General features: G+C 41.9%; 4 protein-coding genes across 9 annotated transcripts in view; 2 read left to right on the forward strand and 2 right to left on the reverse strand.

Annotated features, from left to right (window-relative positions):
* The window catches only part of dip2a (disco-interacting protein 2 homolog A), a 77,692-nt gene extending 74,947 nt beyond the window's left edge, over window positions 1-2,745 (forward strand). For 3 of the 5 annotated variants that reach the window (XM_029530113.1, XM_029530115.1, XM_029530116.1), the window contains one exon: window positions 1-2,744. In XM_029530113.1, the coding sequence (XP_029385973.1) occupies window positions 1-253 (253 nt within the window). In that variant the 3' untranslated portion in view covers window positions 254-2,744. The other 2 variants (XM_029530114.1, XM_029530117.1) reach the window with 1 other exon arrangement.
* On the reverse strand, window positions 2,455-20,354 carry sacs2 (sacsin molecular chaperone 2). The gene is made up of 8 exons (XM_029530112.1): window positions 19,903-20,354; window positions 18,868-18,913; window positions 18,316-18,403; window positions 17,273-17,384; window positions 16,805-16,951; window positions 15,282-16,713; window positions 14,558-14,646; window positions 2,455-14,440 (listed from the first exon to the last, which is right to left on the reverse strand). The coding sequence occupies exons 2-8, from the start codon at window positions 18,894-18,896 to the stop codon at window positions 3,546-3,548; spliced, it is 12,792 nt and encodes a 4,263-aa protein (XP_029385972.1). The 5' UTR covers window positions 18,897-18,913; window positions 19,903-20,354; the 3' UTR covers window positions 2,455-3,545.
* Window positions 20,079-22,179, forward strand: LOC115061674 (zinc finger protein 708). Its single transcript, XM_029530120.1, has 2 exons — window positions 20,079-20,390; window positions 20,718-22,179. Exon 2 carries the CDS (start codon window positions 20,753-20,755, stop codon window positions 21,842-21,844), a length of 1,092 nt encoding a protein of 363 aa, XP_029385980.1. The 5' UTR covers window positions 20,079-20,390; window positions 20,718-20,752; the 3' UTR covers window positions 21,845-22,179.
* Window positions 22,135-24,553, reverse strand: part of prmt2 (protein arginine methyltransferase 2) — a 6,731-nt gene continuing 4,312 nt past the window's right edge. Inside the window, exons 5-9 of one of the 2 annotated variants that reach the window (XM_029530118.1) lie at window positions 24,290-24,465; window positions 23,392-23,521; window positions 23,169-23,305; window positions 22,793-22,967; window positions 22,135-22,632 (exon numbers count right to left, since the gene is read on the reverse strand). In XM_029530118.1, coding sequence (XP_029385978.1) covers window positions 22,600-22,632; window positions 22,793-22,967; window positions 23,169-23,305; window positions 23,392-23,521; window positions 24,290-24,465 — 651 coding nt within the window. In that variant the 3' untranslated portion in view covers window positions 22,135-22,599. Of the gene's footprint in view, window positions 22,634-22,778; window positions 22,968-23,168; window positions 23,306-23,391; window positions 23,522-24,289; window positions 24,466-24,553 lie in introns of both variants that reach the window. The other variant, XM_029530119.1, reaches the window with a different exon arrangement.

The raw sequence follows: 24,553 nt of genomic DNA on the forward strand, positions 1-24,553 counted from the left end.
TGCGGTGTTCACTTGGACCAACCTTCTTGTGGTGGTTGTGGAGCTGGAGGGATCGGAGCAGGAGGCCCTGGACCTGGTGGCCTTGGTCACCAATGTAGTTCTTGAGGAGCATTATCTCATCGTAGGAGTGGTGGTGGTGGTCGACCCTGGTGTCATCCCCATCAACTCCCGGGGGGAGAAGCAACGCATGCACCTCAGAGATGGCTTCTTGGCCGACCAGCTGGACCCCATATATGTGGCTTACAACATGTGAGGGCCCTGCTGCAGGAGGGGCACCCCTCTGAGTGGCTAACTTCCTGACAGAGATGGCAGGACAAAGAATACGACGCTTGTAACGGTCATGGCAGCCCTGTCACTATGGCGTCTGTGAAAGAGAGCGAGCTGCCTTCTTCTGCGGCTCACAGGGGAACAATACTGTATGAAAGATATGTGCATACAGAACTTACAGCAAAAAGAAAGACATCACAAGACGTATAAAACGGACACAAATGTCATGTCTGTTTCTCCCTGTGGTGTTTTTTGCCTCAGCAAATAATGTTTTTAAGGGCATTTTGGTTTTGTCAGATTTTGTATGTATGAAAACTGCTGACCCCTCAGACACAGGACAGCTGATAGCAGTACAGCAGGAGGTTAAGATGTATCACTACACTGTGCCATTAATATCATTTACTTTGTCAGTTTCCAAACTATTGTATGTTAGCCCTGTTTGCCATATAGCTGTGCCATAGATCAGGACACATCGGAACACAAACCCATTTCAGTCAAACTGTAACCTCCACATTCACATTCACAGAGCCCAAGCAGTTTGTATGCTTCTGGAAAATTTGGACCGTTTGTTTTGGCATTAGATCTGTGGAGGACAGCTCTCTGGATTACAGTAGCACCCTGAACGTGAACCCTGACTTTTGTATTCCAGCTGAGTTAATGCACGAAGGAAGAAGCACACAGCAGTGGCGTTGGAGAAAGGGGCACTACATGATATTTGTTGCTCATTTCAGCAGTAGCGCTTTAGTTTGTAGTGTCAGTAACCAACAATGTGGTTTGACTAAATGTTGTTGTTTTTTAAATCTAAAATGTGTACTATCTTTATTGTTTTATTTGAACAAAATGCAATATGAGTGCTGTGAATGATGTTGCTTTGAATGACTGCAGATAACAAGCACCATTCAGAGCAGTGAAATAGTGAGGAGTATAATCGTTGCTTACTATTAGCGGCGTGCCAAATGATATGAATTAAGCCTTAAGTGTTTCTCAGATGCCTCTTCCTGCCCCAGCTATTGTTTCACTTCATTTTATGAATTTATCAGCTGTTGGAAAGGAAAGGAATATAGAGAAGGAGGATAGGTATGGTAAATCCTGCTCTTATTGCACCCAAAGTCTGTCATCTTTTTGGCTAAGATGAATATACTTGATCCTAACATCAGCCATTACAACATTTACTCCATTAGTATTTTAGAAAATGTCTGTTCCTTGTGTCGATTGCATTGAATGTGTGTGTGTGTGTGTGTGTAAGCCTGTAGGAGACAGTAGTTTATATGGGTCTGAGGCTGAATGTCATAGCTTATTTCATGAGGCTCTATAAGGTTGAATGGGAGATGAAAAATGTGAGTTGCATGTACTGTATGAAGCAATTGTCATGACAACATAACACAGTGTCTCATTAGTATGACTTTGTAAAGATTCACTTCGCTGTGTGTTGCTTCTTTTCCCATGTGCACATCCCTTCAGATACAGGCTCTGGCCTGCTGTAAGTTTGTACAGATTTTGTCTAAATTATTAGACGGAGGAGTTGACATGAAGCATAATGCACGGACTGAATCTGGTGTGTGCTTCTGTGAACCTCTCCCTCACAAATGAAAACTGAATGGATATTCTTGGATATTGGGATGAGACATGAGCAGCCTTGGAACAATTTTTATAGTGCAAGAGAAGAGTGGGAAATGGCCACTTCCAGGATCAGACAAAGCACACTTTGAGCACAAGGAGAGGACAGTTATGCCCTGTGACTCCTGAGCAAACTTTTGTTGTTAACATACAGAAAGATACATTTGTCTGATATATGGTTAGTTGTCATTATTTTCATAACATAATTTCTTAATGAATAAAAAAGTGCTTATAACTTGAAATGTGTGTTTTACAGTAGAAACAGCATCCAGGTGTCACATCCAATAAGAATATTTGAATTCTTATTGGCAATTTTTAGACGTCTCATATGACTCTAAAGATTTCTGTTACTCTGGCCGACACATTTAATATCTGTAATCAGCATTGCTGAACTTAATTTTGCATAAATCTTCCTTAAGACTTTGGTTGCACCCCAGTGTTAAAAAAAACAACAAGCAAAAAAACAAACAAACAAAACAGGCAGAGGAATAATTCCAAAGTCACTCATTACAGTGTTTACCCCCTCCAGATTTTCTGAGGGAGGAAGGAGAGGTTGAATTGCGGTTGAATTTGATTAATTGAATATTTTTATTTCAGAAGTTAAAAGTCAATAAACTAAACAAAAGAAAAGTAATAATGACAAATTTATGACATTGACATTCTCGTAAATACATTGTTTCTATTGGTAGGCCTTGAGTATTCATGAATGCTACTACAATACAAAAAAACAAAATACAGCAAAACAAAATAAACGTTGACTGACAGTAATGTTGGTCCTCAGTGAGTAGTTGCACATGTTCACAAAATTGCCATGCTTGTTCTTTTCATGGGAAAGTTGGACACAGATTCTGTTGGTCCTAAACAAGTAGTTATAAATGCAAATATAACATCATGATTAGACATTAAAATTGTTCAGAAAAATGCATAAAAAATAAATCTACATTTCATAAAGCAATACATTGAATGTATTCAGTACAATGCTGTCACAAATCTGTATCAGGTCCCAGCATTCATATTTTATGGAGCAATGTGAGCTTTCCAACCGGACACACAACAAACACACACAGGCCACACCGTGTCAATAGTACGGCACCATTTCACCATTTCACCATTGTTGATTCTCTGAGAATTAACAAACTCTAAGAAAGCTGTTCGGTCCTCTTTACAATAACTCCTTAAAAAAACAAACCCCGCCCATGACCAAAAAAGGGTAATTATATTTTGATATCAAAGTTAGAAAAGATGAGCAGTTTTACTGACCCAAACTGAGTAGTCATAAATGTTCACAATATTGATAAAACAGAAGAAAAAAAAAAAAAAACAGTACTGGCACACACAACGCTGTTTCACACTGTTTCTCAGTACACACATGAAAACATACAATTGTATCATGATTTCAGCAGTTCTCTCTGAGTCACAGATGTTTCACTTGTTAAAAGAAGAATTCACTTGAAAAAAATTAGCATACACTGAATATATCACTGACTACATCCTGGCCAACCATTATGAGGTCCTGTAGTTATTGATTATTATTGATCGATTATTTAAAGAAAAAAGAAAAGTGTGAATATATTCATAGCAAAGTTGAACTGTGTGGATATTGATCCTCTTTGAAATTGACGCGTTCGTAACAGTTTCTATGACAGTATGTTCGATGGTCCCTAGTTCACATAGTCCTCCACTTTACTGAGGAGCTCAGATGCTTTGGCCACTGCTTGCCTTTCGTTCTCTGATCTGAACTGCTCGTTTGGTATATGGGGAAATGGATGGCAGTTGGGGTACTGGGTCTTTTTGGCGTCCACTCCCAGTGTCTTCAGGTCTTGTACAATTTGAGGGAGAACTCTCAGTTGAGGGTTGCCGCGGCAAACTATTGCAGCGATGGATGAAATGGAGGTGCTGTCGGGACGTTGACCATTTTTTTTGTACGCTGCAGCTATGAGAGACTTTTCTACTGCTTGATGGACTTTAAACAAACACCATTCTGTGCTCCCTCCACCGATGTCCTTAGAAGCCGCGTTGAGATCGCAGCGAGCCTGTCTGCACCAGCGCTGGGCCTCCTCTTTGTTCGGCCTCGGAACATTTTGATGATGGTTCCAAAAGTTGTAAGAACTGAAGCCTCTGGAGAATCTCTCTCGACTGCTCCTGTGATACCTGGCCTCCTCATTCCACTGCTCATAGAAATCTCTGAAGTGGGAGTTTTTCCTTGGAGAGGACGAGCTTGCAGATTTGCCTCTGCCATTGGTGTAGTCCTCAATTCGCTTCTGCAAGTATTTGAATGCCTCAGTGGCAAGAAACTGGCAGTCTGGATTTTTGTCAGGATGCCATCGCAGGTACAGCCGCTTGATTGCTTTATTCCTCTCATCTGCAAGAAGAGTCCAGATTTCTTCCAAACATCTGTCAATTTCCATTTTAGCCTCCTCCACAGTGGCTGGTTGGGATCTCGTAGATGAACTTGTAGAACCTGCAGCTGATGATTGAGAAGAATGTGGCGTTGGTCCTGCCACGAGCTCTAGCTCCAAACAGGAAGATTCAGCAGAAGTGAAAGTTGGGCCGTTGGGTTTTGCCTTCTTTTCCCGCTTAAACTGAAACAGATCAAGACAACTGACTTCAACAGGCTCATCTTCTCCAATATCTATTTTGTATCTCTGTGAATACTGTCCACGATTTCCAGGTAGTTTGTCAGCAATAACTGCGTAAACATACTTGTTTCCAATGCTGTAGCCAACATATTCCCCCTCCTCAAAGTTATTAAGCATGTCCATGTCCAGACAATCATGCCATCCTGCTGGTATTTCTGTCCCGGGCACCGGTAGTTTGAAGACACTCTCAGTTTGCGCACTGTCACGGATCCCATTTTTAGCCAGAGCTTTCTGAACATCTTGCAGATTGTCACACATGATGAGCTGTCCGAGGACTGTAAGGTGATCAGCTGCAATTGTATTATTCAAAAGAGCATTGATCTCTTTTGTCAGTGTCATATTGACCTCATTTATCACCTTCAAAGCCATGTCATCATTGTGTTTTAAGTAAAATATGCATCCTTGATGATTTCGTGTGACAAAAACATCGATTTCAGAGGCAGTTTTGTTGACTGGCTGACCGTTTAGCCACAGTTCTGCTTCCAGGCTTTTGCAGCAGATAATTTGAATTCTGCCAAAAATTTTCTGACACATGTCCAAAGCATTTTCATGTGTTATTTCTCCCTGAGACTGATGTCTGATGAGACATATCAGCCCATGTCTGAATGGTACTGAGGAGAGATGTCTGTCAAACCAGCCACTGAATTCACAGTCAGGAACAAGTTCACAACCCTCTAAGCTAAACTCCACTACCTTCTCTTGAGTGACCTGAGACAGCATCTTGGGAATCAAGTGCTGAGGCAGCATTTTGACCAACTGATGATGCTTGTATACGTCACTGCCCAAATGACACTCACTGAGTCTCTGAAGCAACAGGAACTTATTCTTTAGCGCTTCCAGCCTCCTGCTCTCAAACGCTGTGTCATTGTAGTACAGGGAGGATGACGGGTGTAGTTTACCATCAGCTGCAGGAAGATACAACATCTTGACTTCAGCAACAGGAGACTGCTTTTCTTGAGCTTTGATTAAGAGAAACAAATGCTGCACAGCGCGTTTCACAGTTTTCATTTGGTTTGGATTTAGTTGCAGTTTATCACAACTATCAGCGTGAACTGCTGACAGAACATTACAGTAGTGCTCTGCAGTAGGTTGATCCTTTACGCCATTTTTCTTGAAGAATGGCAAGAAAACGACATCGTCTTCGGGAATTCGGAACAGATACGGTCTGAAGTCTTGCTCACAGTGGAGGGCAATACACACATCATCGGTCTTCACAAGTTTTGTATCATTTTCGACCAACACAATAGGAAGACCGGCCAATGGCTTCTCATCAAACTCGTTGTCTCGCAGGTAGGCGTAGGAGTGTCGAAACACTTTACTGCGGGTTTCAATCAGTTTGGCATTTACACAGGGCGACTGACAGATGTTCCTCATGTTGCTGGTTACGAACTGAGTGGGCAGTTTATCATAGGCACCTGCATCTTTCATCAGTTTTTTGGGATTTTGGTTGTAATTATTTGGTAAACGTATAATTGGCATTGAAGTCCAGATCAAATCTTGCTGAGGTTGATAACTGTTTTCTATCAATGAGCCAGTGATGCTAACAGGAGTTCCCTCAGGGGCAAATGGTTGGTGGTAGTTGCACAGTTCTTTTCGAACTGCCACAGGATAGACAAACTTGATGTGAGCAATGCTCCTCAACATTTCTTTGTTCAAGGCTTCGCTGAAAAGTAACTTTGATTTTTCTTTCAGCTCTTGAAGATGTCCGTTTCGTTTTGCCTCTGATTCTAACTGGTGTGCAAAATTCACTATTTCATCTTTTGACACAGTATGTTTCATTCCAAGATTCTTTAGCAGTTCCTTTATTTGATCAGTTTGGACCACATGGTCAGTACTAATGTCATCCCAAAATCTCTTGGGCACAAATCTCTCTTCAGGCAGCATTTTCTGGTAGAGTTGAACTTCCTTATCGTAGAAGTATGATGCAGTCTCCAATCTGCCGTTTGAACTGCGGATCATTTTAACATCCTTCATTACAGAGATTATATTATCCTTATGCGCTGGATAATCAGAAGTATGTTGCAGTGCCAGTACGAGCTTGATGCAGTTGAGCATCTGCATCTCTGTGAGATTGTGAACATCAGGCAGAATGAACTTCATGAAATACTCCAAATCAGTCAGACTTTTGATGTCCAGTGTTTTAGGCAGGTTGACATTCTGAGGAGTGTTTTTGAGGAAAGTGCTCTTGCAGTTGGACAGATTATAAATATCTGGAAAGGTCCTTGCATATGTGCTGTTAAGGAGGAACACGCCTTCGGGTCCGTCAATCCTCACTCTTTGGCCGTGTATTGTTTCAAATAATGGTAAGGACTTTAGTTTTCTCTGATAGTCCTCCTTGTTGTCGGCCCTGGATATTCCAGACATCAGGGAGGTCTGAAGCTCATTCATCTCATCCATGGAAAGCTGGGAAAACTCTGAATGGTTTATCTTCGAAACCTGGTCCAACACAGAGGCGTTATCATTCACATCCATTAATTCAGAGAATGTGAGATGTCGGTGTACAAGCATCTCAACGAAAAACACATTGTTGAGCATCATAAAACCAAGTTTGAAGAGGATGCCTGATATGTCCCTCTTCGAAGCCACCTGAAGCACACTCGGCATGTGCTTTATTCTTTCCAGTAAGTGCTTGTTGTTCGACCTCGGACATACGACAGGTAAGATGTAGCAGTCACCGAAGGGCTGCATCACATCACTGAATGTTAATCCTTCTTTATCAGCACTGGATGTTTTAATCTGACTTGTTAAGAATCTCCAAAGCTTAATCAACCACTCCATCATCGTTTTGCTTGGGACATAAAGACCAGTGTCTTCATCTACTTTGCAGCTTTTAAGATGATGATGAATTAATGGTTTAAGGTAGCTCACAGAACAGGGAACTGTCAGATTTTTGACAAGGTTATAGGTTTCCAGAACTTCCAAGTACTTTCTGTTTGTTTCAAAATCAGCAAACTTGTCCTCGTAGCCAATGAACAGCCTCTCGTGTACTGATACCCACTTAGGACATTCAGAGCTAAAAGTTGTCAAAACTTTACCTCTTGTGAGAAGAAGTGGAAGCCCATTTAGCAAGGTGAGATTAGTCTGTGTGACCTTTTTGAAAAACAAATCTTGTAGGCAGAAACCCAAGAGAAATGAACACCTTTTTTCATCTCTAATCAGAGTGGACGCTATGGGTAGAGGCAACGCCTCATCTGTTTGTTTGGGGTCGTTCAGAGGTGCTTCCTTCAGGAAGGTCTGCACAGTTGAAGGGCTCACTCTTTTCAGTTCAACACCAGCTGATTTGAAACTGGTCCAAATTTGTTCCATTTTAGAAGAAGAAGGTACCAGTTTCATTCCAAGATCTTCCAAAATGGAGTTCAGCTTATATTTCACATTTGCCAGGTGAGGTGCCTTCGTTGGATGTGTTTCTGTGATGTTGCACCAGTCGAATGAGTGTTCTGTTAGTGTCCTGCCAGCGGCCATACGTACTGAGCTCTTCATCACCGGAATCACATTAAAGCCTCTGTCTTTGATTGATCTGTAGACTTCATGTATCATTTCATGCCAACTCTGATCAACATCTTTGGACACGACTGGCCAAAAACACAAATATGAGTCACAAAGGCCTGACTCAATGTCTGTCAGATGGCCTCTCGTTTTTGGCAAGTTGCAGCTGATGTAATGAAGGAGATCTGCATACAGCGGAGCGATGACACTTTGTTTTAATGATTCATTCCACTCAGTTTTCAGACTTTGCCCATCTTCTTTCCAAAGGTTTTTCCTGGAAGAATCTACTTCAAAGTTTGCATTGATGTGCACAGGTAATCCGGTTGTTCCTGGCAAAGGAAGTGAGCAAAAGGCTACTCCATGAAAGTCAGAACAGCCTTTCTTCCGCACACATGCTGCTACTGCTGCTTGAGGAAGTTTGGTGGTTATTGTTTTTTGTCTTGTGTCACTGTTTTTGAATGAGCCAAATTGTTCTGCAATGATCCATTTGCTTTCTCTTTTATCTGAGGTTAAAATCACGGTTCCATAAGTGGCCTTCTTTGGTTCTATTTGATGGTTAGCCTGCAATGCATTTTCTAGAAGTCTTTCAAAGGCATCCTTTTCTTCTCTGCTTGTCTTTGGTAGAGTTTTTTCAACCACAAAGATGGTTTTGAGTTTCTCTGTGTGTTCATTGATTTCATGGACATGTATTTTGCAGATGTTTTTCAGGAACAGAATGAGTCCTTCAGGATCTTCAGAGAGGGCTGAGCACAGTTCCTTCATGTCCAAATCTGTGACGGCCTGTTGTGATATTTTCGAGCTGTTGGCCATGGTGCCCATCCTCAGAGGCAATCTGAACATGGTGCCGTCTTTAAGAGAAAATTCGTCTGGAAGAAAAGTTTTGTACACATCCATGTACATGTTCTTAAAGGTGTCCTGCAGTCTGTACCCGATGCCAGACAGTGGTTTGTCTGAGTGACTTTCAAGGTATTTCTGATTGGGATCAGAAATGCACAGCAATTCATCCCCAGTGAGGATTGAGGGGCAGTCGGTCACGTGGTAAACAGAGTTGAATCCAACTCCGTATTTTCCAATCTTCCCTGGAGTGTTGTGCTTTCCACCTTCTCCCAGTTGCTGAATGCCAGCCAGGTCATCGTTAGAGAACACTTTGTTGTTGAACACACACAGTGCTGGACCTTGCAGATAGTTCCATCTCTTCCCAAAGGTTTTTTCTTTGTTATGCTGCCGTTTGTCCCAGATGAAGTGGATTTCTGTTGCCTCTGCATCATCCGCATTTTGGATCAACTCTTTCAGGATGTCCTTCTTTGATGGATAGGCCGAAATTATGTTTTTAATCCTCACTGTTAGTTGCTCCTGTTGTTCAAACTGAAAGGTAAATGGTGAAATGTTGTTGGCAATGTGGTTTTGTAGAGTATGATGTCTGGTTGTTTTGATTCCCAAGTGGCGAGCTGTGACCCGTGGGATTTTCTCATGGCATAAAGAGACTTCTGGAGCCACTGGCATCCATGGGCTGTCATTGAAGAACAGCTCACTTGTTAGTTGTAAAGCACCATGTTGATTTGGTATCACACAGTCACTCGGAACTTTCTCTTTGGCATCTTGCAGGCCTTTGTTTACAATCATGAGGCACATCGATAGATCACTCTTTGGCAAGGGCCTGCTTCCATGTTGACGGCGCAAGTCCTGGAGCACATTTAGAAACTGACTGACTGTGAAATTTTTTTCAATGCCTACACTTTCCCAGAGTGTCCTGAAACTTGAGAGGCCGGGTGGAAGTACATGGAGGTAGGGTTTTGCTTCAAATGCTTCGCTTTCAGCTACACAGTCCACATTTATGAATGTGCTGCCAACAAGGATGAAGGGGAATGATTTTGCTCTCTGTGAGATGTAAGTAGGATTTCCAGACTCTCTGAGCCACTCATCCAGAAACCGATAGCATTCATATGCTATTCTGTGAAGCATGAGTTTGTCAATGGTTTGAGAGTGCTTCCATGTTTCTTCCAGCTGCTGAAGCACTATCTCATGGCTTGGGCTATTGCAAACCTGCAAAATTTGTAGGACTGAATCACTGTTGTGCATTTTCAGATTCGGATCCAGCACAGGGCGTGTCATGTTAACCAGCAGGGAGCATTTGTCCCTAAAAACATCAGTGGGCCTTTTAAGAGTTACATTTCTTTCCATTTTTGTATCCCCGGGTGAAAATGCTGGGAGAAATTCAGTCGTCCTCAGTGTTTGCCAGTGGGCAGAGTTTTCTTCATGCATGTGATCTTTCATCAGCTCAAGAAGGCATTTCAGCTGGCCATATGCTTTCTTTCTGTCAGTGCTCCAGATTTTGTTGATCGTGCTTGCTTTTCTTGTAATGTCTTTCAGTGGGAGACAGTCGCTCGCCATGCCAAGTTCCAACAAGCGCTTAATCCTTTTACAGGAGCAAAAGTCATTCTTGGTGCCACCAAGCAGGCATCCATCTTCAGGTTCAAAAAGACAGGCAACTTTTCCTGTCGGGTTCACAAGATTTTTGATGCACTGAAGCTGTCCACCTGTCGTGGGGATGCACGGATAGTTCACCAGTAGATTGTCAATTTCTTCGATGTGAAGGTCAATGGCATGCAACACAAGGGTATCTCTACTCATGGGGTCCATAGTGCCAATGTTGTTGAACACTACTTCTTGGTAAAACTTCTCCCAGGTCCAAGTTCTGGCCTGCAAAACGTTTTGTAGGCCGGCCTTTTTGAAGCTATTTCTCAGCCACTGTGGAAGAGGAACAACATGGTGGGGTGGTTTTATGTATGTCTTGCACACCTGCACTACAAGGGCACTGACATTTTTATCCTTCTCAATGCTCTCATGTAGGAATATGGCAGTGTTCATGGAGCACCAGTGCTCTCCATCACTAAAGAGCTCTGGGGCAGCAGAAGGCTGGGCAATGGCCGAGTAAAAGGCATCCGCCAAAGGCTTGAAAGTGTCACTCACTTTGTCTCTGTCAGGCCAAAAGGTGTGATAACTGTAAGTCTCCATTTGCTTGTTTTCAGACATTTTCTTTAGCACCAAGAGTGTTGTTACGTATGCTGTCACTACAGGATCCTGAAGAAGAGCTTTGTTCCAGTCATGTTTCACTCCACTCTCCCAAAGGCCTTTGCGGTTGCTTGTCACAGCAAATGTACCATTTACATTGACTGGAAGTCCCGTGTGAATGGAAAGAGGAAGAAAACAAAATGCCTGTCCAACAAGATCTGTTTTTAATGGAGCCAGTTTTCCAGTTTGAGGGTAATTTTTTAAAGGTATAGCAACGCCCCCAATGGGCAGAGAGAACTTGGCTTGCTTGTTTCCTTCAAGGGCCATTTGCAATGACTTTTGTGTTCCAAAGCAGTTGTACAGGAGCCAGGATTGGACTTCAGTTACATCAGACTGCTGACTGGTGATGTGGACAACACGGACTGTGCTGCTGTCAATTACCTCTTTGCATCTTCGATCGAGATTCATCAGGAATTTTTCAGCGTGTTGCTGCTTTGACACACTTGTTCCATCAGGAATCGTCAGTTTTCTGTCAACGACTTTGGTGACAGTGAAGACAGTTTCTTTTTCTTCATCTTTTGGCGGAGAGGATGCACCATTTGGGATACTTTGTAAAGATAATGCACTGACATTCTTCAGAAAAAGCAGGTGAGTTTGTGAATTCTTAGTGAGATGCTGTTGAAAGGCGATGATATCAGGTTTGTGAAACACCTTTGAGCTTAGTTCTGAATTGGCGGCCTCTTTTTCAGTTCGGAAAGGTAGTTTGATCAGTGTTCCCTGATATGGTTGATACGGTTGTCTGGAGAAATTACAATCAAAAATGCGTTCATATGGTCTGAAGTGTCCAGAAAAGCAATTTAAAATTCGCTGCTGAGAGAGATCAAGCTTGATTCCAGGATTTGTTTTGTGCTTGATGTGCTTTTTGAGGTGAGTTACATTTGGATCAAGTACGAGAAGACTGTTTCCACTAAGGATGGAAGGAATATCTGTCACATGGTAGACAGTGTTGAACCCAAGTCCAAACTTCCCAATTTTTTCCACCTTGTTTTCTTTTGAGGCAGCACCAACCCTGACAATGTTTTGCCAGTCCTCAGCTGTGAACTGCTCATCATTAAATGCCCAAAGACAGGGTCCTTGACAAAGGGCCATGTCAGGATCAATAAGACTTTCAGGAGCGTCTTTGTGTTTTCTGAAGTCCAGCATGAATTTGCAGGTCTTCGCTCCGGCATCTTCTGAATTTTGGATGAGCTCTTTGAAGATGTCACTTTCTTCGTCATATTCTTTCAGAATGTTTTTGATTCTCATTGTTATTGGCTCAGATTGTCCACACTGTTCAAGTCCCACCAGCTCTGGACTGAGGATATAGGTACTAAGAAATGGGATGTTCAACCATTCCGCTGTTGCTTTTGGGATTTCTTCATGTATGATGTGAATTTCCTCTTGGCTGCACTGAAGCTCTTTCAACCCATTCTTGCTTAAATCACAGAAGACTGTAGTTGACCGTGGTTTCAGTGTATATGTGTCACCCTTGAGGATGACTGGCACTGGAATGTCATCCTGAACTGTCTTTTTCGCTTTCCACAGCCAGTTAAGAATTTCGATTGACACTTTTACCTCAGAGGAACTGGCATACGGTGGTCGCCTTTGTTCAATGGAATTTTGGATTGAAAGAAGAATGCCAATGATTTCACCCTCTGATAGCAACGTTTTCAGACCAAAGTCACAGAGCAGCTTCTTGTATGGCAAAAATTCATTTGGCACCTTCCCAATATAGGAACTCAGGTCCAGATTGGATGGGTAATCCAGAATCAGATCCTTTGGTGGAACAAACTGTCTGTTGTTCCAGAGCCAGGGTGTGTCCATGTCTATGACCTTCTTAAATTCAGAGATGTGGTCTTGCATGTGTCTGTAAATGCTATGCAGCTCCCTTTTGAAATCCACATCTGTGTCAGGAGCTACCATTTTCTGCGCTTCTGATATCAAGACGAACAAATTCTCAGTCACTTTTTCTGGTGAGGGTTGGCGCCTGAGCCCGAGAGTGTTGCTGTTTGTGACATTCAACTTTCCCATCAGAGGCATCACATGCCGGACAATGTCTTTGAACATAGGATGTCGGATTTCATTGGGGCAGAAGAAACCAAGCTCCTGAGACTTGTCACTTCCAGGTCTATGACATGGGACCCATTTTAGCTTTCTGAGTTGTTCAAGCTGGTTTTGAGAAAAGTTTGACAGCAGATTATTAGCGTCCAACATTTTCAGGAGGACCTGAGCTCTTTTGAGAGCCTCAGCCTGACAGCTATCATGCAATTTATCAATCAGTGAGGCGGCAAGCAACAAATGTTGAGGTGACACATCTCCCTCTTTATTTAGCAGTCCAAGTTCTGTTAGGCTTTGAAGCATCTGCTCAGTGCGAGTGTATTGATGTGGGGGAAAGAAGCCTGACTCAAAAATGACTTTAAAAGCTTCAATTCTTGGATCAAAAAAGCTGGAAGCCTTTCTCAGCTCTCCATTTACTTCAATGAAGCTTAAGTCCTTGCATCTGCGTTTCAGTGTCTGATTCTGAGAGAAAAGAATATTGCCATGCTGAATGATCCAAGTCATGATTTTCTCAGTGTCCTCTTTGCTGCAAGACCTTTTTTGAACAGAATCAACGAGGAGGTTGGCTGCTTCAGCCGTGTCCAAGAGCTTGATTTGGAGAAGCTGCAACAGTCTGCGGTCAACGTCAGTAGCACACTGTACAACTGAGTCAGGCATAGGGAGCTCTGTTGGTACAGTCAGACCAGAATTTAGAAGCACGGCCTGTTTTGACTGAGCTGCAACACATGATCCTTTCATGGTCTGAAAAAGAGGTAATTTCGAGAGCAAATCTTTCTCACACGCTGAGAGAGAATCCAGGTGAAAAAGATAACCTTTCACTTCTTCTCGTGCTCTGTGAGAGGCCTTTTTGAGTTCCTGGATGAGATGCTGCAAGTCTAAATTCATCATCACTTTCATGACACTCCTTGGAGACGGGCTTAGCACATGAGAATCGAGATCTATGTGCTTGAGCCACTCATTTCCTTTCACCACTGTGCCACCAGCGTTGTTCACCAACTGAGCTACTTGATCTGGTAAGCTAGTCTGCTTGTTTTGTCGAAAAATGAGGGTTGTGTTTTGTTGTAGTTGTGCTAGTGTGACAGCCTGGCTGGCAGAAAGGGGACTGACTGGTATTAATGGTATCCCAATGAAACGACTTAACTCTTTGAAGTGAGTGTTGAGAAATTTCCAGAAGTCTTGGAGCCAGTGTAAAGGTGGATGCTGACTGTTGCCGGTGTCCCAGGTAACAAGTCCTGCCCTCGTCTGTTTCCAGTCCTGCGGCAAATACCGCCTTGTGTATTCAGCCACCTTGTCTGCATCAACGTTGATGACCTTGTATAACTCTGAAACATAGATTAAAAAAAAGGAAAGAAAAAGATAAATGTAAATGTACATAGCAGTGGAGTGAAAACATGCAAGGAACTTTTAAATCGTTGCGTTCTGTGAAATGACATTCATACTTTTTCTGGCCAGGTCTCTCAGGGAGTTAACGCAGGCTGGACGGAGATCATGTGGGATGAAGAGGTGTTTGCAGCATGGCAGCAGGGCTCTGCATGGAAAATATGTTTGGTTGAATGATCATGCAACCAAACAAGGTACTATTACTCATGGCTTTGCTGTACATCGAGTGTTCAAATTTATTGTATTTCAGTCAAAATTTAATCAATCAATAGTGATTGATGAGATGAATCTGTACTACATTACTTAGTTTGTACTATCACGACCATTAACTTAATCACGATTCCATATGAACTGTTTGGGTACAAGTAAATTTTTAATAGATAAAGACAAATCATCCAAATGCTGCTATGTCTGTATAAATAAAGCTTTTGAGCGTGACTGTGGGGCCAGAAACAAACCACACATCTAGGTGCTTTCAAAATATACATGTTTTGAGCTTGGTACACTGTCCCCAAGTGGCCAGAAAATAAAATAAAAATGAATGAATTCAGCTTGAATGTTAAGTTAAACTGACCAGATATTAAAGAGTTTGATATAAACAGCTACAACACTGAAACCAGTTCAAAATTTAATATATATATTATATAAAATATTCTAAAAAGTACATTGCTGATCATTATTTTAGGCAAACACAGACAAACATAGTTCTTTATTGTATATTTCCAGTGTGAAATAAGAAATGTATTTATATATATATAAAGATATATATATACAAAGGCCTACCTTGGAAATTCATTGCTGTCAATTAAAACAGTGTCTTCGTCTCTGTCTGAGAAAGATCTGAAGGAGCCATCATCGAGTGGAAGCAGCTGGAGACCCTTGAGCTCTGCATATTCTCCATCACTCATTATATACTCTAAGAGACAGAGTCTGTCATCTTTAGAGATGTTATGCACCCCAATCCTGCGGAGAATGGTCCTTAGGAACGTTGGAGTCACATGTTTAAGTGCGCTAAAGTTTGGATAGGCCTCTTTGATAGCTCTTGTGGCACTACCAGGTAATGTGACAAGATTTTCTCCACAGGAGACCAAAGTTCTTTGAATGGCAGCCAGTACGTCAGTGCCCGTTGGACCGTTACATGGGAACACAGCTTGTGATGGAACAATGAACTTTCGTTCATCTTTGTCAAGGGAGAGGACAGCTATGTTCTCTTTGAATAACTTCTGAAGAACGTCCAGAGCAACGGCGTACCATTTTTCTTTGTGTTGTACCTGCTCAATATCTGGCCACAGATCGTACACAGAAGCAACAGGGAGAAGAGACTTTTGGGCAAGTTTGATGGCATCTTGAATGATCATGAGATACGCCTGGGGGAGCACTTCCTTCATCAGCAATTCATTCCACAAAGCATGTTCATCGTGTCTCTGGTCCTCCTCCTGCCACTTGATGTGTCGCCTGTTGTCTGTGAGACCAAAGCATGCGTTCACACAAACTGGGAGTCCCGTCTTGTTTGATTCATTGTTTGGGAGCGGGAGGAAGCAGCTCAGTCTACTTTCACTGCACTCTCTCCTCTCACCACAGGGGAATGCCAAGTCAACTTGAGGGAAGAAGCACAATTTTTCCGCAAGGGAATCAAGACTTTCTACATTGCCTTCTTTCAAGATGCATGTTGTCACAAGCCACTTGGTTTCTCTGTGGGTGTCTGAGTTGAGGGATATCACTTTAAACCTTGTGGCACCTTCAATGATTGACTTGTCTTCTGGCCCCAAAATGACATTTGAGGGGACTGAGGATTTCAACTTAAGTTTGGTCTTAGGGTTGCCTTTGGCATTAACATGTATCAGTGATACAGAGGTCACATTTTTGAGGAACAGGAGACTTAAGTCTGCATCTGCAATGAAGCTATCAAACAGTTCAACCACCTTGTTGGAGTCATATAGATTATCTGAAATTTCTGAGGCCTCATTGCGCAAAGGAAATCTGAAAATGGTCCCGTTGAATTTCTGATCCTCCAAGACAATTTCTGACCACTCTTTTAAACCTACAACCGAAACAATATCTCGAAAAGGTTGGAACTGATCATCCATGTTTATCAGCATGTCTTGGTCTTTTTCATCAGCCAAAGACCAGAGGTAACCTGGATTTGTTTCTCCAAATATTTTTTCTTGGGGATCCAACAGGCCAAGGTGACCTGAACTGAAAATACTTGGCACATCTGTGGATAAAGTAAAAAGGTTTTCTGTTCATTTACAACATACTTTCTGAGACCTAAAGCCCAACAAACTCCGAACAGTACATTGTTTCACCTGTTGTGTGGTAAACAGAGTTGAAGCCAATTCCAAACCTCCCGACTCTGTTTGGGTCATTGCGCTTGACACTCCTCCCTGTGTTCTGAATTCCTTCCCAGTCTTCATCACTGAATGTACCATTGTTGTAGGCATAGAGAGCAGGACCTGTGCAAAAACCCAAAAATTAGGTGTAAAGAAATGTACAATGTAGCGATGTGTCGATGACTTATTCTCTCCACGCTCTATATAACTGTTCTATCACAGAGTGAGTCTCAGTTTAATAAACTGTTCACTTAAATGGTTGCACTTAAACTCCTCAAAAAGAAGACCACAGCTGACACTTGAGCACTATATTAGGCACTATTGGACCTTCCTTTTGGAGGACTGACACTCCACGTCACCACGTTCTCAAATTTATAATGTTTTGAAAAGTATGAATACAGTATTTCTGTTGAATGATGCATCGTGAATCAGTGCTATGCTCACCTTGGTATTTTCCCAGTTCATCGGTCAAAAGGCTTTTGGTCCCATAGCTTCTCTCATCATGGATGAAAACGACTTCTGTGGCTTGAGCATCATCTGCATTTTGAATCAGCTCCTGTTGATGGATAAATACCAAAATGAGGAAAAATTGATTCATGTGTTCCTCTACACAACAGGCACTATGCCAAACTGAAAACATGGGAAATATTAAGTAGTACATTTAAAGTTCCTGCGTACACTTGGCCAACATTAATTTTTATTAGTTTGAATCCAGTTTGGTGACATTGTGTAATTTCCTGCACATCCTGACATAACATGCACTAAACTGATCACAATCTGAAAAAACCTGTGTTGATGTGCAGATGTGTAAATCAATAACTCGTTCTTGGATCTCAAAACAACTGAAAAGTTTTAAGATTTATTTTGAATTGTATTTCATTATATTTCTAATACTTTGTTTACCTGCACTGGCATAAATGGAATACTTAATAAATTGGCAACTTGTTTGAGATGAACAATGTTCTCTTTGAACCAAATTATGATAACTTGTATCTACAGCCTTTTCTTTCCATAGGGTGCATTGCTGGAGCGGGTACTTAACGGATATTTTATCTGTTTATAAAAAAAAAAAAAATTAGAGAATGAAGTCACTTTTATTAATCATTTAACCCAGTACTCGAGAAAAAGACCAAAATGGTTTGATGTCACAAGAAAGTGTCTTGTTGGATATTTTAACCTATAACATACCAAATATCTACATTAAATAATAGATGTATGGCAGTAAACTCAAATCTGAACATGAAGTCTTGTGAATCAAAGCAATATTATGTAACAACTGCCAAATTTCTTATTCAAATATTTTTGAGTAGCCTTGGATCCCTACAATTCATGACAAGACTAATGTAACAAGAAAACAAAGAGTAACGCAAAATGCAATGAGTGAGCTATGTCCCAATCAGAAAATATGTTCAAGATTCTATTCACAACATACAGTGTATGTGTATACTAAATAGGAGCAGTATATGACAGAAGAGCACTGCACCGACCTTTAAAATCTGTCCACCATCTGGATATCGGCGGAGAATATCTTTTAGGTAGTCGATGAAAGGTGGTGCTGTTTGCCCGAAGGAATTTCTAAAAAAAAAAAAAAAAAAGCAACATAGTGAAAATCTGAATCCACACAGGTCCCAGCACAGATAAATCACAAAGCAGCATTACATGCTGTACATTTGACCTCTTGAAGTTCTAGACTTTGTATATTGTATATGACTTTGATCCTTGTCTTCTTAGCTATATTAATGAACTAGGCACATTTTATTTCTATTGTGAAATTTGCAATTCACAACTACACTGTGAAATATACTACATTTGTGAGTTAAAAGTTTTTATTTATTTAATATAGGCAATAGAGAGTCCAGATAATCCTAGAGTTAGGGTTGGAGGAATTATAAATCTATGTTTGTAACTCAGACATTGTGTGATCACACAACTTTGGCCAAAACAGCCCTTTCTTTATTGACCTAAAACAAAGAAACCAGAGCAGGTCTGCCCCTTACACTGAGTACATTAATTGAAAAGTAGATGGAGGTGGATCTCACCGAGCTTTTTTCTTTGTCTTCAAACTCATCCTTGCACTGTAAGATGCTGTGAGGAAATATGAGCATTCTGACATGTAATTACACAAAGAAACTTCAGAGATCAGTTACTATGAGCAGTAACCACAAACCTGATTATACAAAGCCCCTCAATACCATTGAACATTTGCTTTAATACTTTTCTGATGGCTGCAGCCAATACAAGTCAAAGGGAAATGTGGTAGCACACATACAAACCCAAAAAGTTTTACAGGGTCACACATCATCATCACAGTCTTTGTTAGGGAATTTTAACATGTGCATGCTTATCCTTAAAGCTGAAAAAAAAATAAATAAATAAAAGCCCATAAAATCTATTATCAGGCATTTCAGTTTATTCTGACTCAGTCTTCAATATAACTGTAGCAGAACTTTAAGGTCGATTTACCAGGATTTGCACAATTACCTCATAATACTTTGATAAAATCTCTAACCCAACGCCATATTCTTGACATAATAACAAACAAATATATAAAGATAAAAATTGTGCAAATCAATATGAAAAACATGAGAGAAACTGCCAGCGGCTGCACTAGGCCCGTGGACTGAAAATTAGGACCAGCATCGATTAAGTACACAAACCTGACATACAAACAGTGAGTCTCAAAGTGAGGAGCATCATTTCCTGGAATCTTGAGATCCGTTTAATGTCCGCTTGATAGAAGCGGACATTTTAACACTGACAACAATGAAACAGCAAATCCCTCAATTGTAAACGACTTCCTATTACAGTATTTTTGCTGATCAAATGTTTAAGCAGCCTGAATAAAATAAATAAATAAATACATTTAAAAAATCTGTGTTACATCTAATGTTCAGCAGCATATATTAAATAAAAGTAAGCAAAAATATCAAACGCCTCAATTTCTAAATACAGCAACAGGATGACACCATAATAAATTAACTGAAGAATTGAATCCTATTTACTTCTCATATTAGAATATTCCTCTACTTTTTCCAATCAGTGCAGGAACATTTTTGCAGAAGTAAGAAAACTACCTGAGTCAGTCCGAAGAGTCCCATCAGTCCTGCTGTGGCAAAAATCAGGAACACAAATGATGTCGCGTCGGTTGTGCTGCTTATGAAGGCTGCTGGTGTCCAATCCCAGAGCAGCACATCCTTTCTCATATTCTTACTTTCGTTTTCCACTCACATAAACAGCCATTTCGTCCAAAACGAAACTTAAACCATACATCAGGTTCATTTCTGCAGTTTTGACGCAAGAATCGAAACTAACCTGAAAAGGTCAAAAGGTTCCCTAATCTCGGTGCAGGCACAGCAGGACAGACTGTCACATGTCATGACTGTGCCAGAAGCCTCGGTCGGTTTTCCGTGTGAGTTATTCCGCCGCTCGCTAGATGCTGCTGCAGCCTGATCGTCCCGCAGCAGGAAGGAGCCGGGCTGCCCTCTGCCTCCCGCCGGCCATTCACTGTGTCCTGTCGGTCAGTCCATCCACCGATCGGATGTGTTTGAGAAGAGAGGGGACGGTATGTACCGCTTTCTTTATCTGACGTTAGTCGCTTCCTCATTGTTCGGCGGAGGCGGCCCGCGGGCCAGCTGAGCGGCTGCTGGCTGACGGACCGGAGCTGGACCGCCAGATCATGTCGATCGAGATCTGTCAGCTAAGAAGACCGAGAAGGTCCGATCAGCTTTTTGGTTGGAGGGTTTCAGTGTGCGGTGTCTGTCGAGATATTCCTCGATTCAGCCCTTACTGAAGCAGTGTTACAGCTGATAGGCCGATAGGACTGCGATATGCTCTGTATCTGAGCTGCAACACTGAAATGGACAACAAACATTGTGTTGATCCCTTTCAGATGTGCCAGACAATGGACACCCCTGCTCTCACACTATGGTTGTAGATGGCATCATGCTGGATACAACTAGTGATACAGTTCAACAGACTGGGCACTGCACAGACTGTGGGTGCAGTTTCAGTCTACCACACCCCGACCAGGACCCAGACAAGGATCCTGACCTGGACCCGGATCAGGTCCCAGACCCTGACCCAGCTGCCACTTCGTCCTCTCCTAAACAGCAAGGAGTGTCCAAAGCAGACACTCCGTCCAAATGTCCATCGTGCCAGGACAGTGGCAGCCTCCCTAATGGTCGACGGGCCAACCGGCGAATCCGCTTGGATCCTCACAGCTGCAGCCTGTGCAACAAAACCTTCATCTCCTCTGCCCACCTGACCCTTCATCTGACCTCTCACAACAAGGAGAGGAAGTTCAGATGTAGCACATGTGGCAAATACTTTCACCAGTCTGCCCACTTGATGGCACACAAGATAATCCACAGTGGGGACAGGCCTTTTAAATGCCCGGAGTGTGGTAAGACCTTTGGGCGTGCCTCGCACCTGAAGACCCACCGCCGGCTCCACACAGGTGAGAAGCCCTTCAAATGCACCTACTGTGACAAGTCGTTCACCCAGAAAGCCGGGCTCCTGGCACACGTCCGTCTACACACAGGGGAGCGGCCATACAAGTGTGAGCAGTGTGGGGAGGCTTTTCGGTCTTTGTCGCTCCTGCTCTCTCACAAGGCAGCAGAGTCCTCTGGGCAGGCCAAGCCAGTGTCTGCACCGGCACTAGAGCAGCCCCAGAAAACACAAGGTAGCCCCGAGGATCTAAAGTGTGGTGTCTGCTGCCGTACCTTTGTCCGATCATCATACTTCAGGCTTCATGTACGCCTCAAGAAAGGACAGCGACCATATCACTGCAGAGTGTGCAACAAGACATTTGTAAAGCTGGACACGTTTGTGAACCACTGCGATAAACACTTGCGCCAAAAAAAGGATAAAAGCAAGGAGACAAAAGTCAAAGTTGTTAAACCTCCTCTGTTTGTTCCACTCTCCAGGCCACCTTCTCCTGAATCTTTAGCTACTCAGCCTTTATCCTCAGAGGTCAACACACGCTCCAGATCGAAAGCAAAGAGCAAAACAGAATAGTAACCTAGAGGATTGCTTCCCCTTGTTCCAAACCAAATTTGTTCTTTGTAATTAAGAAATTTGTATATATCCCCAAACACTTGAAAAAGCACCACGTGATTTATGTCAACTTGGGTTAAATAATTGTACAGTTATTTTATTTAGAATAATTAATTTTATTATGGCCAATACATTAATTTGTTTTTACTGTATATTTTATCTTTTAAGGTATTCAGCGTTTGTAACAGCAACATTTCAGTGATGATTTCTCATTGTTGTCTCTCAATATAGAAAAAAAAAAAATCTCTTCCCATTGCACTTCATGGTTAACCTTGTTTTATTAAATCCATACTATTGGCATGTAAAGCACTTGTACAAATACAGAAAATGCAAACTAAATATCTACTGTGGCACAGAGAATAAAATTAAACACTAAACATACTGTGGTGGACTCAACATTGCTTTTCCTGCACCTGAGAGCAAAAATATCTGCTAAAACAGTTTTTTGTCTCTGTTGTCAACACAACATTGTCTTCGTGGTTTGTTGATTTACCTGGACTTGTAGTTTTCCACCATACCACACTCTACATTTGTCTCTCTACACGCTGTCCTATGTGGCATGTAGATCTCCTTTGACATCACGTCACTGTAAGACACTCTTCATTACAGGTCAGCAGCAGCTCACTGTTAGTCTCTGACTGATCCCAAACTTATAGAGGATACAACAGAGAGATTTTCTCTTGCTTTCCACTGCTGATGGACATGCTGAGGATCTGTCACCTCCACATGGGAAAAGTCTTTGTCCCCACCTGTAGACAGAAAAAAAAAAAAAAACGAACTACAACTGAACAACTTGCATTGAAAATTATGTAACAAAGCTATTACAATAAAATAGTCTCCCACCACTTTCTGCTTAATAGTTAAGGCATTCCTCAATTGAGGTGTGTAAAGTGAAGATTTGATATTTGCCTTGCAGTTGCTTGTTTCCATTGAGCTGCTGTCAATGTTCCAGTGAAGGGTCACACTCATGTGGCGTCTCCAGACAGGGTTTCTTCGTAGGACAATGGTTCCTCTGATTGAGTCTCCAGTATACACGCTGACTGGCCTGTCTAGCATGAACAGAGTCTGCTTCCAGTGTGTCGGCCTAGTGAGAAAAAGTTCAAATTTTTGTGAGTCATATTTTTTGTATAGTTTGAATAGTTATCTGTAGCCTGTCTGACTGACTTATATATACAGTATGTGTTTGCAATTAAAACTGTAGTAAGGGTGCCGTCGTTAGTGAATAAATCACCCCTCTTTATCTTTAAGTTACTCAGCAAAGTGAAAAAGTCTTTGTGTCTTGTACTCAGCGTTAGGTCCGGTGTTCAGCTCCACTGTTGGACCTCCTGTCTGCAGGCTCTCAAAATAGACTGTGAACCAGGCAGTGAATCCATGGAAGACCCCAGGCTTCTCCACATCAAAGTGAAACTGGCCCCTGATTTCCTGAGAAATGAAACTGCATCCAATTAAATAGAAAATCTAACTTTTGTACCCTGGGGCAGTTCCAAATGATATGTCCTGCACGGTACCTCCAGGTCTTTGACTTGAATAGTATACATGTCCAAGCAGATAACATCACTGGGAGCGCTGAGGCATTCACTGGGCTCAATGAGGTGGCTGAACTTTGGCTTGGTGAAGAACTCCTGCTTGGCCAAAGGCCTAAAGATATAAAATCTTATTTAGCTCAATGTGGAAAATACAATGCTGCTGAAGATCATATCTAATAAACAAAATAGTATTTTAGGACATAGAAAATAAAGAAGCACCAGAATTAAAGAATTAAAAATGTTAGACGTTTATGAGTGTAAACGAGGGTAAATTTGATAGATATAGTACGCACTGGATTAGGAGAATTGTTGAGGAGAAATTAAGAATCTAGAGAGTTAATTTGAATCAATGATAAATAACAAGGCCACAGTTTGAAGTGTACCAACAAGTATCTGTGTTAAATAGACTTAGTTTGAGCTGTGTTATGATCACTCTTGCTCTTTGTGGTGAAAATAGTGGCATGATTGTATGTGTGCTCTCATTAACCTTATCTGAACAGCTTTGTACTTGATACGCTGTCCCAATCTCATCTGAACTGGCCTTGCTTGTATCAAGGGAGTAGTTTCCATCTGCATTCCTCTCCTGCATAAAGGCTCTTATTCATGAAAAAAATGGAAATCACAAACTGACAGATAGGGGAGGACATTCCTAAATCTTTCCTTGCAATAGAATAAAATACTCGCATATTCTCATTTTGTGACTCTCACTCTGTGGGAACTTTTGCTCAATGTCTTACTTTATCTTACACCTGCTTCACCACAAATTACAATTTCAACTATCTGTTCCCCTTTGGTCGACTCATAGATCTGCAACTAAGTAATCTGTACACACAGTGAAACAGGAAATATTCAATTTCAATCAGCTACCAGTGGCTCTTACTGAAGAGGGGTGAAGTCCAGGCCATAAGGTCGCTCCCAGAAGGCCATTTTCTCTGCATAATATCGGTCAGCTTGGCATGGCACCAGGGTGAAGGCCGCAGATGAGGGCCACATCACGCCACCTTCCCTCAGCCAGCGGTCCCGAGCAAGCAGGACTGACTCCACCATGAACTCAAACTAAAGAGGGAAGGAATGTAGAAATATTCGAACTCCTTAAGAGCTGAGCGAGCATGATAGGAAGTAATAAAAATAATGATTCTGCCAT

This window comes from Echeneis naucrates, chromosome 21 (genome assembly GCF_900963305.1).
Source record: "Echeneis naucrates chromosome 21, fEcheNa1.1, whole genome shotgun sequence".
NCBI classification, from domain to species: domain Eukaryota; kingdom Metazoa; phylum Chordata; class Actinopteri; order Carangiformes; family Echeneidae; genus Echeneis; species Echeneis naucrates.

What these genes read in the sequence shown, in the direction of transcription:
- sacs2 (XM_029530112.1), bottom strand. Translation starts at nt 18,896, where the DNA reads ATGAGTTTGAAGACAAAGAAAAAAGCTCG. An exon ending in CTCTGTTTACCACACAACAG is followed by an intron (nt 16,714 to 16,804) that starts GTGAAACAATGT and finishes CTTTATCCACAG; the next exon opens with ATGTGCCAAGTATTTTCAGT. An exon ending in GAGAGACCTGGCCAGAAAAA is followed by an intron (nt 14,441 to 14,557) that starts GTATGAATGTCA and finishes TCTATGTTTCAG; the next exon opens with AGTTATACAAGGTCATCAAC.
- LOC115061674 (XM_029530120.1), top strand. Translation starts at nt 20,753, where the DNA reads ATGGTTGTAGATGGCATCATGCTGGATACAACTAGTGATACAGTTCAA.